The sequence below is a fragment of the Salvia hispanica genome, chromosome 5 (assembly GCF_023119035.1).
Source record: "Salvia hispanica cultivar TCC Black 2014 chromosome 5, UniMelb_Shisp_WGS_1.0, whole genome shotgun sequence".
Taxonomy (NCBI): Eukaryota; Viridiplantae; Streptophyta; class Magnoliopsida; order Lamiales; family Lamiaceae; genus Salvia; species Salvia hispanica.
This window is the reverse complement of record NC_062969.1, coordinates 14,810,134-14,826,722: the sequence shown is the minus strand read 5'-3', so window position 1 is coordinate 14,826,722 and position 16,589 is coordinate 14,810,134. Positions and strand designations below refer to the sequence as shown.

General features: G+C 36.6%; 1 protein-coding gene across 1 annotated transcript; it reads left to right on the top strand.

Moving 5' to 3' along the window:
* On the top strand, window positions 1–4,212 carry LOC125190336 (zinc finger CCCH domain-containing protein 48-like). Its single transcript, XM_048087613.1, has 9 exons — window positions 1–767; window positions 972–1,067; window positions 1,139–1,228; window positions 2,632–2,733; window positions 2,987–3,133; window positions 3,259–3,378; window positions 3,469–3,528; window positions 3,769–3,866; window positions 3,959–4,212. The coding sequence occupies exons 1-9, from the start codon at window positions 315–317 to the stop codon at window positions 4,098–4,100; spliced, it is 1,308 nt and encodes a 435-aa protein (XP_047943570.1). The 5' UTR covers window positions 1–314; the 3' UTR covers window positions 4,101–4,212.
* The last annotated feature ends 12,377 nt before the right edge of the window (window positions 4,213–16,589 follow it).

Here is a 16,589-nt window from a genome sequence, read left to right as displayed (position 1 = left end):
ATCCATCAATAACAGTGACGATGCGATACTACTGTAATGCACCATATATTTCATCAGATCATTCACGAGTAAAAATTCATACTGTAATCGTAAAATTTGGACGTCGATCTTCCTCCTCCTTCCCTCGCCAAAATACCCCATTCTTGAAACTCTAATTACTGCCTCCGTTCCCCCGCAATTCCAAAGTCAGGGTTCATAAAATTTCCTTTCAAACCCCCAATCCTAACTTCCGGTTCTCTCACTACAGCACCGGTATTTAATCGTACCTAAATTCAAATTTACATGATCGCGCATAAATCCAATTCCGCCTTTTAATGGATGTGGATGGGGGAAGAAGGATTTTTAAAAGCCTAGGGCCGTCTTCTTCAACCGATCACAGGAATAACAACACTAGGCAGCAGAAGGTGTGTTTTCACTGGGAAAAGGGTAATTGCAGTAGAAATCCCTGCCCTTTTTTGCACCCCACGGCGGCGAATGGCAAGAGGGGGCACCAGGGTTTCGGGGCGGAGGATAATTACCGCGGCGGCGGCGGATTACGGAGGAGCGGGAACTATAATTTTAGTAATAGCAATCATAGTAATTCATGGGGGAGGCCGCAGCCGCAGCAATTGGCAGGCGGCAATAGGAATTTCGTTAGGAAAGTCGAGAAAAAGATCTGCAACTATTGGGTGCAAGGGAGCTGTAGATACGGGGATACCTGTAAATTTTTGCATCATTGGTCCACCGATTCCTTTACTCTGTTGACGACGCTCGAGGGGCACAAACAGGTGAGTTAATTTGCTAATCAAGAGTAATGCAGTTCTTGATTTTTGGTTAATGATCTGTTGTGGTGTTATTGTTTCACCTGGCCATATTTGCATCTCTGAATGTTGTATCAGTTTACATATCTCTTGATCTTGGTGTTGCTAGTGCGAGCTAGAGCGCTCAGGGGACATTTTTTATCGCTCTTAATCAAAATTTTTGTCTGTTAGGCTGTCACAGGGATTACGTTGCCTTCGGGGTCGGATAAGCTTTACTCCGGGAGTGAAGATGAGACTGTCAGAGTATGGGACTGCCAATCTGGTCAGGTAGTTCCCATGTGTATTTTCTGCATGTTGTGTTTAATGATCTAATGTATGCTGTCCGCCTTTTATAACAGCTGTCAAGTGTAGTGAATTTGGGATGTTCAGTAGGCTGTATGCTAAGCGAAGGTCCATGGGTGTTTGTGGGTTTGACAAATCTTGTCAAGGTACGGCAGAATCAAACTGTTGCCCTTTCTGTTAACTATATATGTGTGATGTGTTCATTGATCAATCTCTTTGTCATTAATTTGAGATGCATAAAACTCACATATTTTAAAATTTGTGAAATCCTTGGAAAATAGATGAATTTAAAAGTGTGCTAGAAGTATGTGATCTCCAGCCATTAGTATATACTTTGAAATAAGTTTGTTGTATATCCTTTTGATGCATTGTGTTGACTACCTATCTAGTTATTCTTTCTCTTTTATTATTTTTAATTTTAGTAAAATGGGGCTTGAATTTTGATATGATTTGAATAAGTTGGATTTTTCGGAATTGATTTTCTAAGTTTGGTAGGATTCTTATCCTGTAAAACTCCTATATTTATTGCTGAGAGGTGGGAACAGAGATATCAAACTTGTTGGGTGTTGATGAACTGAGGCCTCGTGAGAGGATTATCTTCTATTTTCTTTCCAAGTTCAGTTTTGCATTTTTATAAATACTTGAGGGACATTATCAATCTATTTCAATTCTTGCATACAGTGCAACCAACAGCCCCTTTCTGCCACATTTCTTCTAGCACCTCGCTTGATGAAACTATGCCTTTTCTCCATATCACTTTGTCATTCACCTCACCATTACTTTTCTCAGGGTTACATCTCTGCATTCTACCCTCTCCTTAGAACCAGCATTGCCTTATTTGCATAGTCTCAGGCTCAGCACCGTTACTGCTATACCCTATTGCTGTGTCTAGTAGTATGAGCTTATCTCTGCCACTGAGGATCGTCACCTTCCCTCACTGCTAACACTGGTGGGATTATCTATTCCTACATGGCACTGTCACCTTTTCCTTTCCCTTGATTCAGTGCAGTCCTCAATATAAACAGCTTCGACCTCACCTTTCAGTGTTGCAGTTCTACCTCTGCCATTCCCCAGACTGCCGGTTCCAGACAATCCTCAGCAAGCCACATGATCCAGGCCCAGTGGCCAGTATCTGCTTCATGCTCATCCATCTCATCCAGTTCCTGATTTTAATGTTTTATTTTTCCAATTGTTTTTGCTTAAGACATGCAACACAACTTGGGTACCATTATTGTTGTAGTTGTTGTTGTTAAGTACCCGCTTAAGAGTGATTACATGGCCAAAGGATCTAGCAGTATCTTCTCTGCAAATGAAGGAAAACCACATCATAAATTGTTTCCAAGTTGGGTAGGGGGATTCACAATCCACATATGTTATACACATACTGGAACTGGATCATGTTTGCATTTTTCTATTTTGTCCTCTAAGGTCTTCCTTTTTCCATTGCAGAAAAAAACTCGGGTTATGTGTGGGGTGGGTCTAGATTGTGCATCTTACATTTTTTTCCATGTGTTATTTGTTTCTCCCTCATTTTCTTGTTTTGTAATAGGCATGGAATGTCCAAACCTCAATGGAGCTCAGTTTAAGCGGACCTGTTGGACAAGTGTATTCCATCGTTGTTGGAAATGATCTACTCTTTGCTGGTAACAAGGTATAATACTGATTATAATACTGAATGAGACTTGTTTCTGAACCAATTAATTGACGTGAAAAAGCATAATTTTGTGTGCATCTCCAGGGAATTTATGTATTTATTATGTCTTGTGTAATATGACTTCTAGTTTATGATTCTTGGATTTATACTTCTGTTTGAGTCACTAAAATGGCATTATGCATGAATGCTTTAACTTCATGGAGACTGATATTGACGTTACCTTTTTTTCTTTCATTGTTACCTAAAACAGGACGGGACAATATTGGCATGGAAATTCAATGCAGCTACCAACTACTTTGAGCCAGCTGCATCACTCAAGGGTCATACTCTTGCTGTCGTGACACTAGTTGTCGGTGGTAACAGAATGTACTCCGGCTCCATGGACCACACTATAAGAGTAAGTTGGTCGATTAAACTAAGGATGCTCCTTATTATATGCAACTTCCTGCTAACATTTGTCCACACTGTATATTATATCTGTCTATTGCTTATTATTTCTTCTCTTTTATGTTTTACATTCAGGTATGGAGCCTGGAAACTTTGCAGTGTATCCAGACTTTAACAGGACATAACCATGTCGTGACATCTGTTTTGTGTTGGAATCAGTTCCTTATATCAGCTTCACTGGACAACACTGTAAAGGTTTGTGATTCCTAGTTCTTCCTCAATTTGTGTTGCTTAGCCTCTGTAAACTATTACTAAGCTGCACTTTTTCATTTTGTGATTTTGTAGTTCTGGGCTACAACCGAGTCTGGTAATTTGGAAGTAACATACACCCATACGGAGGAACAGGTATGAAATGTTTGCAGTAGGAAATGATTATAGCGATGTCAGTAACTGCAATTATAAGACGTGGGTTTGATAATCCAATGCCGTGGTTCAAATCCTACAGTGATTTTTTCTTCATGGATAAAAATGAAAATGAATTGAGTTGCTTGCACGACAATTAGAGCAACATGCCCAAATAATTACTGCTTGTGGTGCCAATAGGAGAGAAAATTTGCTTTTTTACATGTAGAAGTTTTCTTGCAGGGTTTAATCACTCTGTGCGGGATGCATGATTCAGAAAGTAAACCAGTGTTGTTCTGCTCCTGCAATGACAATTCTGTTAGAGTCTATGATTTGCCTTCGTGAGTTTTATTGTGTCACCTCTCTTACAATTGTGCTATTACACCCTCTTTGAATGAGCGTATATGAATGTGGTTGCACCTTATTTTTCTAGATTCTCAGAGAGGGGGAAGATTTTCTCCAAGGAGGAGGTCCGCAGCTTACAAATTGGCCCAGGTGGTTTATTTTTCACTGGTGATGGATCGGGTCAAGTAAGAGTATGGAAGTGGTCATCCGAATCAACCACTACTTCATGAGAATCAGGTTATATATATATATAGAGAGAGAGAGTTGTGATCAATGTCGAACCAATTTTAAAGACCGAATTAGAGACCAAATCTGGGTCATTTTACTTCATTGTATAGGTTTATTACTTCATTATGTACCTAATACCTTGAAACTACAACATGTTTTTACTTGCTTCCAGTAGGTTTTGAAATGATTCATCATATGTTTCATTCAAATTCATTGACGTGGGTTTTTGCTTGATTGACATTTAAAAATGCAATTTATTCAAGTGAGTTTATTACTTCATTCAGGAACGTTATTACTTCATTAGATAACATTTTTACTTCATTCCAGTAGGACTTCAAATGCTTCTACACATACTTCATTCCAATAATTTATTACATTATTCCATGTGTTTATTAAACCAATATTAGCGCCATGGCGGTGGTGATAAATATTGTAGAGAGAAAGAACGGCACGCGACGGCGAAACCACATTTACGTACTGGAATGAAGTAAAAACCTACTGGAATGATGTAAAAACCTACTAGAATGAAGTAATATATTCTGGAACAAAGTTAAATCTTCGTAACATGTTAGTATGACTTATTTACCTTCGGATGAATTAAAATAGGCTCGTGATGAAGGCGAAAATAATTTATAAATTTCTGTATCTTATCCATAAAAATCTAGATCTAAAAGCCCTAATTTGGTAGGGTTAGGTGGTTCGGTCTTTAAGAATGGATTTGTGGATAATGAGACTCTATATATATATAAACTCACTTGAATAAATTGCATTTTTAAATGTTAATCAAGCAAAAACCCACGTCAATGAATTTGAATGAAACATATGTTGAATCATTTCAAAACCTACTGGAAGCAAGTAAAAACATGTTGTAATTTCAAGGTATTAGGTACGGAATGAAGTAATAAACCTATACATGAAGTAAAATGGGCTAGTAATGAAGCAGAAAAAATTTTCACAGCAACACATCTCATAAAAAAAACTAGATCTAATGGCCCTAGATTTGGTCTCTAGTTCGGTCTTTAAAATTGGTTCGACATTGATCACAACTCTATATATATATATATATATATATATATATATAGAGGAGTGATCAAGGTCTAACTAATTTTAAGTGTATAACTAGAGAATAAATCTCAACCATACAATATGTCAATCCAAAGGCTAAAAATAAAGGAAACAAACCTTTCATATTTAATTAACAAAAAGAATAAGGGCATTATTGGAAACCAAATTTTATGGTGGAATCATTCAATCTCACCCAGAATTGCTCACGCAAAATCAAACTTGGCGACACCCTTCTCCACTTCGCCACCGCTCGCAGCACCGGCAGACCTCCATGCCCGTGCCTTCGCCTCCTCCTGCTCCTCTTCCGCCTCCTGCAACTTCATATCCCTCTCATCCATCACCGCCAGCCACTAAAACTGTCTTATAGTTGCAAACACGATCCTTAAAAAAATTTTGATAAACATTTGAATATGCTCTATAGGAAAGTAAATATGCTTTATAGTGAAGTAAATATTGATTATAGTGAATTGTTTTCCATATCATTGAAGTATATTGAGCGTGCAATGATGTATATTGTGGTATATAATGAAGTATATTATGCATATAGTAAAGTAAATATGTACAACAGTGAAGTAAATAGTGAACAAGATATTAAAAGTAAAATAAGAACTGGCTATTGAATTTAAATGAAGTTTTCTACAATAGTCCATGAACACTTGAAGTTTACAATCATTTTTTTCCACATCTATGTCCATGTTTTTCCCACATTCTTCATAATGCTTTGGTGTTGTTGCCAAGTTCTTCAATGACTCATGGTTTGTTTCCGACAACATTAATGCGCTGCAATACTTTGCTCTTAGACTTTGGAGTATTCCCTTGCTTCTTGTAGATAATCCACATTTCCAATCTTGTTCCCTACCATAATAACATTCCATATGTCTCATCAAAAAATTTCCATAAGCTTCTACATTTGATTTTGTTTTCCAAGACATTTTTAGCCTCTTTATGTTCACATCCTTTATTGATTTGCATTGCATGTGATAACCCATTTTTGACAAATAATGACAAAAATACATTTTCTGCAATACATTATCTTGAATATCTGAGGTAGTTCACTGTAAAGAGTACTCTAGTTCAATGTAAACCTAATAACATGCATAAACACTTCACTCCAACCATGAAATACTTTACTTTAAGCACATATTACTTCACTGAGATGAAAAAACAGATCACTAATAATATGCATCACAAACACTTCACTCTAACCATGATATACTTCACTCTAAGCACATTTTACTTCACTAAATTGATAAAACAGATCACTAATAACATGCATCACAAAAACTTCACTCGATACATAAAATACTTCACTCTAAGCATGTTTTACTTCACATAAATGAAAAAACAGTGTACTATAAGCATGGATCACAAACACTTCACTTTAACCATGGAATACTTCACTTTAAGCACATTTTACTTCACTGAGTTGAAAAAACAGATCACTAATAATATGCATCACAAACACTTCACTCTAACCATGAAATACTTCACTCTAAGCACATTTTACATCACTGAGATGAAAAAACAGATCACTCATAACATGGTTCAAATTGTTTACATCATTCCAACACTTCAACTTACGTCTTTCTTTTCCAAGTTAATTTCAGGCAAAATTGATGTGCCTTCAGCCACTAGTTTGCTCTTCTCATCATAGATTTCCATCATCTTTTTCCATTAGATCAATCCACTCTGGATTATCCTCTTGATCGACTTCCATAGCATGTGTCATATTATCAATTGGATTTGACACAGCTTGGTCGCCTTGAGCAACCTCGACACCCACCATCCTAAGGGCAGTTACAGCTACAACCTTGAAGCAATTGATGTCTTTGCCAGTTGCCGGAGCATTCTTTATAGAGTTCATCATTTTTTTAATAGAAGTTGCAGCCTCCCTTATTGAACTTTTTACTTCATCATTTGAAGGAGCTTCATCAGTTGAAGGAGCTTTGGTTGTTGGCAGAGTATTCCCAAGAGCTTCATTAGTTGGCAGAGTATTCCCAGGAGCTTCATCAGTTGGTGGAAGAGTATTCCCAGTGGTAGAAGGGACAGGGGCAGTGACAATGATTGAATCATTATTGACATATAAAGCTTCAATGGAGACCGGGTCAACAATGCTTTCTATGCTTCCTCGACCTATAACACCACCATTTTTGAATTCCAACTGACCTCTTTCCCTAAGAAGGGTGGCTGTCCAGTTCCGGACAGTGGGAAATCTTCGAACCACCATCCTCGTCCTGTAGACAACCCTATCAACATAGCAAGCCTGCAAAAAGGTTCAAACATGGATGATAAGCTGGGATGACAAACACTTCACTCTAACAGTAGAATACTTCACTCTAACCATGTTTTACTTCACTGAAATGGAAAAACAAAGCACTACAAACATAGATGACAGACACTTCACTCTAATACTGGAATACTTCACTCTAACCATGTTTTACTTCACTGAAATGGAATTACAAAGCACTACAAGCATAGATGATAGACACTTCACTCTAACACTGTAATACTTCACTCTAACCATGTTTTACTTCACTGAAAGGGAAAAACAAAGCACTACAAGCATAGATGGTAGACACTTCACTCTAACACTGTAATACTTCGCTCTAACCATGTTTTACTTCACTGAAATGGAAAAACAAAGCACTACAAGCATAGATGATAGACACTTCACTCTAACATTGTAATACTTCACTGTAATTATGTTTTACTTCACCGAAATGGAAAAACAAAGCACTAAAAGCATAGATGATAGACACTTCACTCTAATACTGTAATACTTCACTCTAACCATGTTTTACTTCACTGAAATGAAAAAACAAATCACTACAAGCATAGATGACAGACACTTCACTCTAACACTGGAATACTTCACTCTAACTATGTTTTACTTCACTGAAATGGAAAAACAGAGCACTACAAGCATCGATGACAAACACTTCACTCTAACACTGGAATACTTCACTCTAACCATGTTTTACTTCACTGAAATGGAAAAACAAAGCACTACAAGCATAGATGACAGACACTTCACTCTAACACGGTAATACTTCACTCTAACCATGTTTTACTTCACCGAAATGGAAAAACAAAGCACTACAAGCATAGATGATAGACACTTCACTCTAACACTGGAATACTTCACTCTAACCATGTTTTACTTCACTGAAATGGAAAAACAAAGCACTACAAGCATAGATGACAGACACTTCACTCTAACAATGGAATACTTCACTCTAACCATGTTTTACTTCACTGAAATGGAAAAACAAAGCAATACAAGCATGCTCAATACAGAGCACAATAAGCATAGATCACAAACACTTCACTCTAATAATGTAATACTTCACTAAATGAAAAACAGAGCAGGTAGTTGTTACTCACGATCGGAGTCTACGGTTGTTGTTTTTCTTTTTTTCTTTCGATCAAAACCTACACAAAAAATAGAAGTAGTTAACTGTAGTAATTAACTGTAAGCTAACATCTGTTCTGTTCAATTTGGATTCCATAATAAACTACTGCATATCTCACTTATTAAAAACTCTCGTCGTTTGAATTTGCAGAATTCTCAAAACTAACTTTTATTCTAAAATTAAATCTAAATCAGAATGAGAAATCTAAATCAGAAACTAGTAGAACAACTTACATTTTGAAAAATCTTTCTCATTTGGATTCATTGTTCGACTATGGATGGAGGCGACGGCGATTGCAGCGACGATGGATGGAAGCGACGGCGACAGCGACGATGGATGGACGGCGACGCGATGGAGGCGACGGGATGAGCAGGGATGGAGGCGACGGGATGAGCAGGGATGGCGGGAGATGAATTCTGCAAATGAGAAATTAATTCAATTGTTAACCCTAATTTTATTAGTGAAATGTCCATTATACCCCCGCCTTGTATAGTGAAGTAAATCTGTGATAGAGTGAACTGATTTCTCCTTCAAATTCGAAAATCACATGTGTTAAAACTAGCCCTTGATTTTCTTGATCTTGTGGCTGTGATTTGTTCTCTAGTTATATACTTAATGGGCACTTTCCCCATATCACTACTCTATATATATATATATATATATATATATATATATTAATTTTTTTTTAATACAAAATTACTTTGTCACTTGTTTCTTTATAAAGTCAAACAAGTTCTTAATGTCGGGTCAGACATGTGTCTTTAAACGAAATAAAGGTAGTACGATTAGAAAAATACCCCCTTTGTCAGCCATTAGAGTCACATGTCTTGCTAGCAGTTTTAAGAAATGTTAAGAAAAACGGGTGGAAAAAAGTTAGTGGAATAGGGGTCACACATGTATATATTAGTTTTAAATGAAATGTACCATTTATGGTAAAAGTGAACGAGACTTTATTTGCGACGAACTAATATGGAAAAACTGGATCTCTATTCGCGGATCTGGAGGAAGTATAATTCATGTGTTTAAGAATATGCCAGGATTTTGAAACTATTATTTTGAGTCACTAATCTATTAAATTAAAAATATTATCTATTGTATCGTTTCCTTCCGAAAATAGGAATTTTAGAGATAAAATAAGTTTTAATGCGCAATTGGTAAAATAAGAAGAAATAAAAATAATTTGAATATTATTAGTGGAGAATGTAGCACACCAAATACTTGACAAAAAACACTTAACTAATTTATTCCTCATAATTCTATTCAAATATAATATTTTCCCCACATCATCAAAAATTTGAACAAATAAAAGTGGTTATACGTTATAGATCTTTGGCACGGATTGGAATAGAGTCATAATACACGATAACCCATCTGGGGTGCGACCCAACTTGCCCAAAAGGGACCGAGGAGTACAAGAAAAAGACCATATTTTGGAAATGACAGCCAAATGGTTTTTGGGTTTTTTTGTGAAAGGATTAAGGTGGATGGGGTTTTTTGATGGGGTTTTGAGGGCATGGGGATTCCATTTGCATCACCAAGGCTTAGAACTAACAAAGAATCACCAAAGCCTTTAGACAAGCTTGGGTTCAATCCCTTTTTGGGGATTCACACCACCTATTCATCAGTTATGCTCTCCTCATTGCCGGGGAACGCTATACCCATAAATGGTACAACAAAAAAAAGAAATTCTCATTCTCCTATTTTATTTTAGAAAAGGGTTTTTTTCCTTAAAACCAAAACTTTTCCCGGGTTTGGTTTTCCCCCCAAACTTTAAATTTGTTTTTAAAACCATAAACTTTTGGGCCTCCGAATTTCCAACCCGATTAAAGGAATTTCCCCTAAAAATTCCAAAAATTTGTCCAACGTGGATTTTAAAAAGACCCCGAACGACAGTTTGTCTAAACCTAATTATTAAAACACAAACATGCTAAAACCAATTTAAGCCCCACACCCGATTTTTTCATTTTTTTGGAGATTTCAACCCGGGGTCTTTTACAATTTATTCTATCTTGACCATTTCCTACTCTTTGGTTATATTTGCCTTCCCATTTTTTTTGTTGTTTTCTTTTTTACGTTTTTGGTATTTTATTTTAAATTTGGGTGTTTTAGAGTTTAGCTTAAAATTTTTTTTTTTTGGTGCTTGGGGTTTTGTTTTGATGATAATATAGGGTGTGGGTGTTTTGGTTTTGTATAAGTTTATTAAAATTTGGGTGTTTTGGTTTTGATGAGTTTAGATGATAATTTGGGTGTTTTGGTGTTTGCGATAAGTTTTTTTAAAATTTTGAGTGTTCGGAAACTTAGGTGTTGTTTGGGTTTTTTGGAGATGTCGTTTTTCTTCAAAAACCATCAAGTTTTAACAACTTGGAATCATAGAGAATACGTTATATGCAATCAGGGGAGTTCGTCCCCAGATTTTGGGGCGCCCGGGGGATACTTTAAACCCGGGAAAAAGATTTAATTGTCCATCTTGGGAAAGGGATTTGTTACTTACTCCATTTTATCACCGTGTTTTCACACCATGAAGTTTATGGAGTTTGGCTTAATTTTTGAACGATGACTGTAAATTCTTTCTGGATTAACCTTCTCCATTATTTCCCAAAATTTAACTTCCCCAAAAAACCCGGCACTAAGAGACGGTTTAAGAAAAAAAGGAGATGTCAATACTTAAGGCCCCTTTTTCTTGAAGAGAAATTGAATGCAAAGATTAAGAAAGGGGAATTTAAGAAAGAAAAGGGGAATCCTTCAATTAAGGATTGGAAAATTAGAGAAAAAGTTGCTAAAGTTTGGGAATAGTGATTTTTCCCCCCGGGGTGTAAAATTTGTCATTTGAGGGTCTTTTTTTTTTGTGTTTGGTAATGTTTGGGGGAGGATCTTTGGGGAATGTATGATGCTGAATTTGTAGCCCATTGAACCTTTTTTTGGGGTGTTAAATATTATGTTTAATTAGATTGATCTTGTTTTGGGATGATGTTGAATTAGTATCATATTGGTACCTTATTTTGGGATGTGAATGTCATGTTTGAAATATGATGATCTTGTTTATGGTATATTTAAAGGTATCCATAAAAAAGGTTTCATGCATTCTAAAGTTTTGGAGTTTTCAAGTTTTGGGAATGCCCCAAAAACTGTCCAAATAAAAAGATTTTTCCAAAGTGCATATATTAGGGGTTGTATGTTTCCTCCTTTCTATTTTTATTTTTTTTTGTTTATGATTGTCTAATGGAATATGCACCGGACCGGTAGATCAATTAGTGAATATGGTGAATTTAAAAATGAGTTGAATAATTAGGCAAACACAAAATTTTTGTTCCCCAGTCTTACAAGAGGAAGGTAAAATTGAATGTCAAAAATTGTTAGCTCTCACACAGATCACCAACATTTCATTAAAATAGTCCCTTAAATCACAAAATAAAAGACACTAATCTATTTTAATAATAGAATAGATTAGTCGATGAGAAATATAATCATCTATTTCAAAATGAATACTTAGTGGGACAAGAATCAAAATCATCTCAAAAGCCTGAAAAGGAAGAGTTAAATTGTATTTAAGACTTTAATTTGGGTTTTTAAATGGTCTATACAAAAAGTTTTGTATTTTAAAGCTAAATGCATAAAAAAGCAACACTAAAAATATAAAACCGATAAAACATAAAGAACCAAAAGTACCCGATAATTACTTCTATATCACCAATCCATTATACACCTCTAGTTGCCGATTTAAACCAATACACATCTAGAGACATAAATTTTGTAAACACAAAGTAAAACAAAAAAGATAGATATCAAAGTTCACCAGGGGCAAATATTGGAGATAAACATCAAAGTGTATTTCCCAAAAAGAACACAATTGTTCCCCCAAAAAAAAGTCATGGGACAAACATTCTTCCAAGTTCAAAATACTTAAGGCGATCAAAGTTTGCCAACACACATCATCAAAAAACCATCATAAACATTAATACTTAAATTTGATCAAAGTTTATGACACACATCATCAAAAAACCATCATAAACGTCCATAGACTATGACTTTGACTCTCTCTTGGGTTGCTAAGCGGTGTGCTTCATTGAATCTGGGGGTGCTTGTTCTTGGGCGTGCTGCGTTGTCGCGATGCTTTCGTTCACGCGTGCTTATAGGCTACTTGAAGGTTTAGTGCCATTTTCCCCGAGAGCGCCACAGCTCCCTAATAGAACAACACAAAATTAAATCCAGCTTGGAGAGTGCATTGTACAAATCCATAATGTATAACATAAATTTCGTGCATTGTGCTTCTCCTTTGATAGAAGAAAACACCATTCATTTGCATTTGCACGATCGAAAGTATTGTGCCTTACTGAGAAGAGCATCTCGACAAATGACACATATTTTGACACATATTTTGCGAAGTTTGTATGGCTTAGATGGATCCTTCAGGTGGGTCTCTTTTCCTCGGTTCTTGGGTACCAGACATCTTCTTAGCCGGAGGTGGCATGACTTTGTATCCTTCTGCCTCGGGCCACATATTACTGCCATTCGACGGTGGAATGCACCGTAAATGATAGCTTTGTACTTCTCGTGCATAGTACTTTCCTTTCATATGATTCAGCTTTTCATTCAAGAAAGTAATAAGCTGAACAAGCATGAATAGGGATTCCTGTAACAATATCCCAAACTACACACTTTTACACAGAGATCTACAAAGGTGGTGTGACCACAAATCGATGTTCTTAGTCACCTCAAAGCTGACCCCCAAGCGGAGTGTGGCGATACATGTGCGACTCTTATACATCGATCCTCACTTTTTTTCTTATCTGGACACAATACATGTCATCTGTCATACCTCATGCAATTTCCTATATCTTCCATCAGCAGCGATCTAATGTCTAACATAGTTATAACATGTTTATGCATCAACAATGTAGTTGGCTTTCACCCACCTTATTCAGATAGAATACTTTGAAGCAAGGAGTAATAAGCCTTACACAAAACTTGGTGATATTTTGGTCATTAAAGAAACCATGTATCCAAATCCTTTCAAATTCATTGCATCTTTTGGTATTCCTCATTATGTGCTCCTCGACTTGCCCGAGAATAGACTCTTCATAGTTGGTCCTTGTGAGCCTTTTTCCAGAGTGGAATACACATGTCTTGCACAATTTACATTGCTCAACTGAGAAGGAATAAATTCCGCTAACGACATTCCTCGATCCTTGTAATAAAATAAGGTAACTTTATTAAAAGCTCTTAGGTTTATAAAACTTATTTAATTTATTTAATACCTTTTGTTGGTCACTAATGGTGTGATTCAACACCTTGGCTCGAGTTCAAATCTTGGCCAAATCTCAAAGAACCATTTCCAATTAACCTGGATTCTACACTGGACAAGCGCCCATGCAATTGGAAAAATCTTATTGTTCCCATCACTTCCAATCTAGCATCCAAAATTGCACCTCCATCGTCGATAACTCGTCTAAGTCTTTATAACTCTCCTATGACCTATCGCCAAATCCTTTCCTCAAACCATAAACGATGTAAATACTCTTGAACACACAGGCCAGAATACCCGTCAATCTCAAACCTACCTTCTTTATCTACCCTCATCGACTCTAGCACCAACTTTCTGCTTCCTTCAATGTCCTCTCTTTGGGCAGCCAGCCCAACTGTTAGTCTTCCTGTTTATCATTGCTAAGCTTCCACCTCGATGCATCATGTGCAAACCTGCACTAAGTCCACTCTCGGATTCCTTAACGGTTGTGTCGAGGCTTAGCTAACACATTTAAATACCTCCTAGCAATCGGTTCTTGAAACTATTTGCTCTGTCATAGCTACAGAGGCGGAGTGTGTTCAAACTCCACTCTTCTTAACATAAATGCTCTAGTGGTGTTGCTATAACTCATGGCACCACTTCCCTTACATGGTTTCTTAGGCCCGGCTTCCACTTGGTCTTCATGACCCGTTTGAAGTGTATTTCCCAACCATTTTCAATAGCATTGTTATCAAAGCATCCCTTTAACTTGGAATCCATCCACAAATCTCATCCAGTCGTAACTTTTAATGTCTTATGATCACATTTAGGATATGCATACCTCTTATGTCTTTCTCTAATCCTTTGCCAGACGTCACTCCTCCTTGGTCAGATGAAAGCAAAATCACTACTTGGAGAATCTACACCAAATGCGACTCACCACATCCATCTATAGTCCTTAGTCACTCCAACATTAGGGATAATACCTTGAATAGATCATCAGTTATAACCCTCAGTTTCTTTCTTAAACTTGTCTTTAGCCTTAATAGATTCATCATCATACGATATGAATCCATCTAAGGCCCAGATCGTCATACATTTCACTTCCTACTAGGTAGATGGAAGGTAGCTCCCATCTTCATATTCATCCCCTCCTCACCATGTCATCTCTCATCCTCACCACCCCCTCCTGCCCAAATCGCACTCTCTCTTCAGCCAAGGAATCTGTCCATGCTCGTATTCAGCCTCATCGTCCGCCTCACTACATCTATCATATTCTCCCCCTCGGACCCGTCTCACCTGACACTGCCTCCACTTCATCAGCACCTTTGCAACTCCACCAACAATGTACACATGTAGTACCTGCATTCTCATTTCAAGATATGGCAAACATATGAACAACATCTTTGTAAATCCTTTATGTCTACCATTTTCATTGTCTTTGGCACCCCTTAAATGTAACCCTATATCCCATATTGTAATTTCATCAACCAAATCAAAATAACCAAATCTATCGGCATCAAAGTGAGATTTAATGGTTGTATCCTATATGTAGCTCATGTACTCCATCTTTCACCATTTTTTCCACCTGGTAGATAGTATGTTAAAATCATCCTATAAACGGAAAAACAACACTATATTAAATGTGGCTTTGAAGTTGCGAGTTCACAAACACATGACACTACAAAGTGAACCCTAACTTTCAAAAAAGGACAAAAATGAAAAGATAACCCTCAACAGTGTATTTTTGTATCATGTTTGCAAATGCACAAAAGTCCAGCACAATTTCATAGACAAATATTATATTATTAGACATCAAAAGTTAATTCATAGAACTGCTCGTAAAATCAGCGTGTAGGAATGAGAAACACAAAAACAACGAAGACGGTGGGGGCCAGAGACCCACGAAAAAAAGAAAATTTTCAATTCTTAACTAATGGAAGTGGGGACAAAGAAAGCGATTGTCGACCAAAAGTAGGAAAAAAGACGCACCTATGCGACATTGTTGGCCGCTTCGAGACTATACCCGACTGACTTCCACCTTAATTTCAGAATAGGCCGTTGTGAGCTTGTAAATCCCAAAATATGTTGTGCCCCAAGAGTTTTCTTGAGAAAGAAGATGGAGGAAGGAAATGTGATGGAATACGTGAGAAAGCCCTAGGTTTTTGGGGGGGTTTTTTTTGTTAAGTTTTTTTTATTATTATTTATTTTAATATTTTTATTTAGTTTAATTTAGAGTTATTTCCTATCCCCTTTAAATTTTGAAAAAGGATTATAAACCCCTTTGATATCCCAAGTAGGTTTAAAATATGACACGTGTACAAGTGGTTTCACCGTGAGGGGGGGAAAATTTCCCAGACGGCCCGAAAGTTTATGGTTTTAAAAAAAAATTTTGGTTTGGGGAAAAAAACCGAACCCAAAGTTGGGGTTTTTTGCCAAAAAACCCTTTAAAAAATTGAGTACCCCACTTTTTTAGCCCCTAGACATTTGTAATATCATGTGCTAAGCTCGAACATTAATAAGTTGGAATGACTTTCACATTCTATTTTTTTTGGGACCAAAATACCTCTAACTTTTCATTTTTCCTCCGAAGATACACATTGCTTCCCCGACAAAGATTTTGGGGTTAGGTTAAAATTTTAATAAAAAAAAAAGTGGGTGTAAGTGTTAAAGTAGAGAGATAAAAAAAATAAATTTTTTAATAGGGGGAAAAAAAAAGTTTTGAGGTATTAATTGGGAAGGTTAAAAAAAAGAAATTTTTTTATAAAAAAATAAAAATAAAAACGTTATCT

Excerpts from the sequence above, each read along its gene's own strand:
- LOC125190336 (XM_048087613.1), top strand. The coding sequence starts at position 315 with ATGGATGTGGATGGGGGAAGAAGGATTTTTAAAAGCCTAGGGCCGTCT. Across the intron at positions 1,068-1,138 it reads GGGACTGCCAATCTGGTCAG|CTGTCAAGTGTAGTGAATTT; the intron begins GTAGTTCCCATG and ends CTTTTATAACAG. Across the intron at positions 2,734-2,986 it reads TACTCTTTGCTGGTAACAAG|GACGGGACAATATTGGCATG; the intron begins GTATAATACTGA and ends TACCTAAAACAG.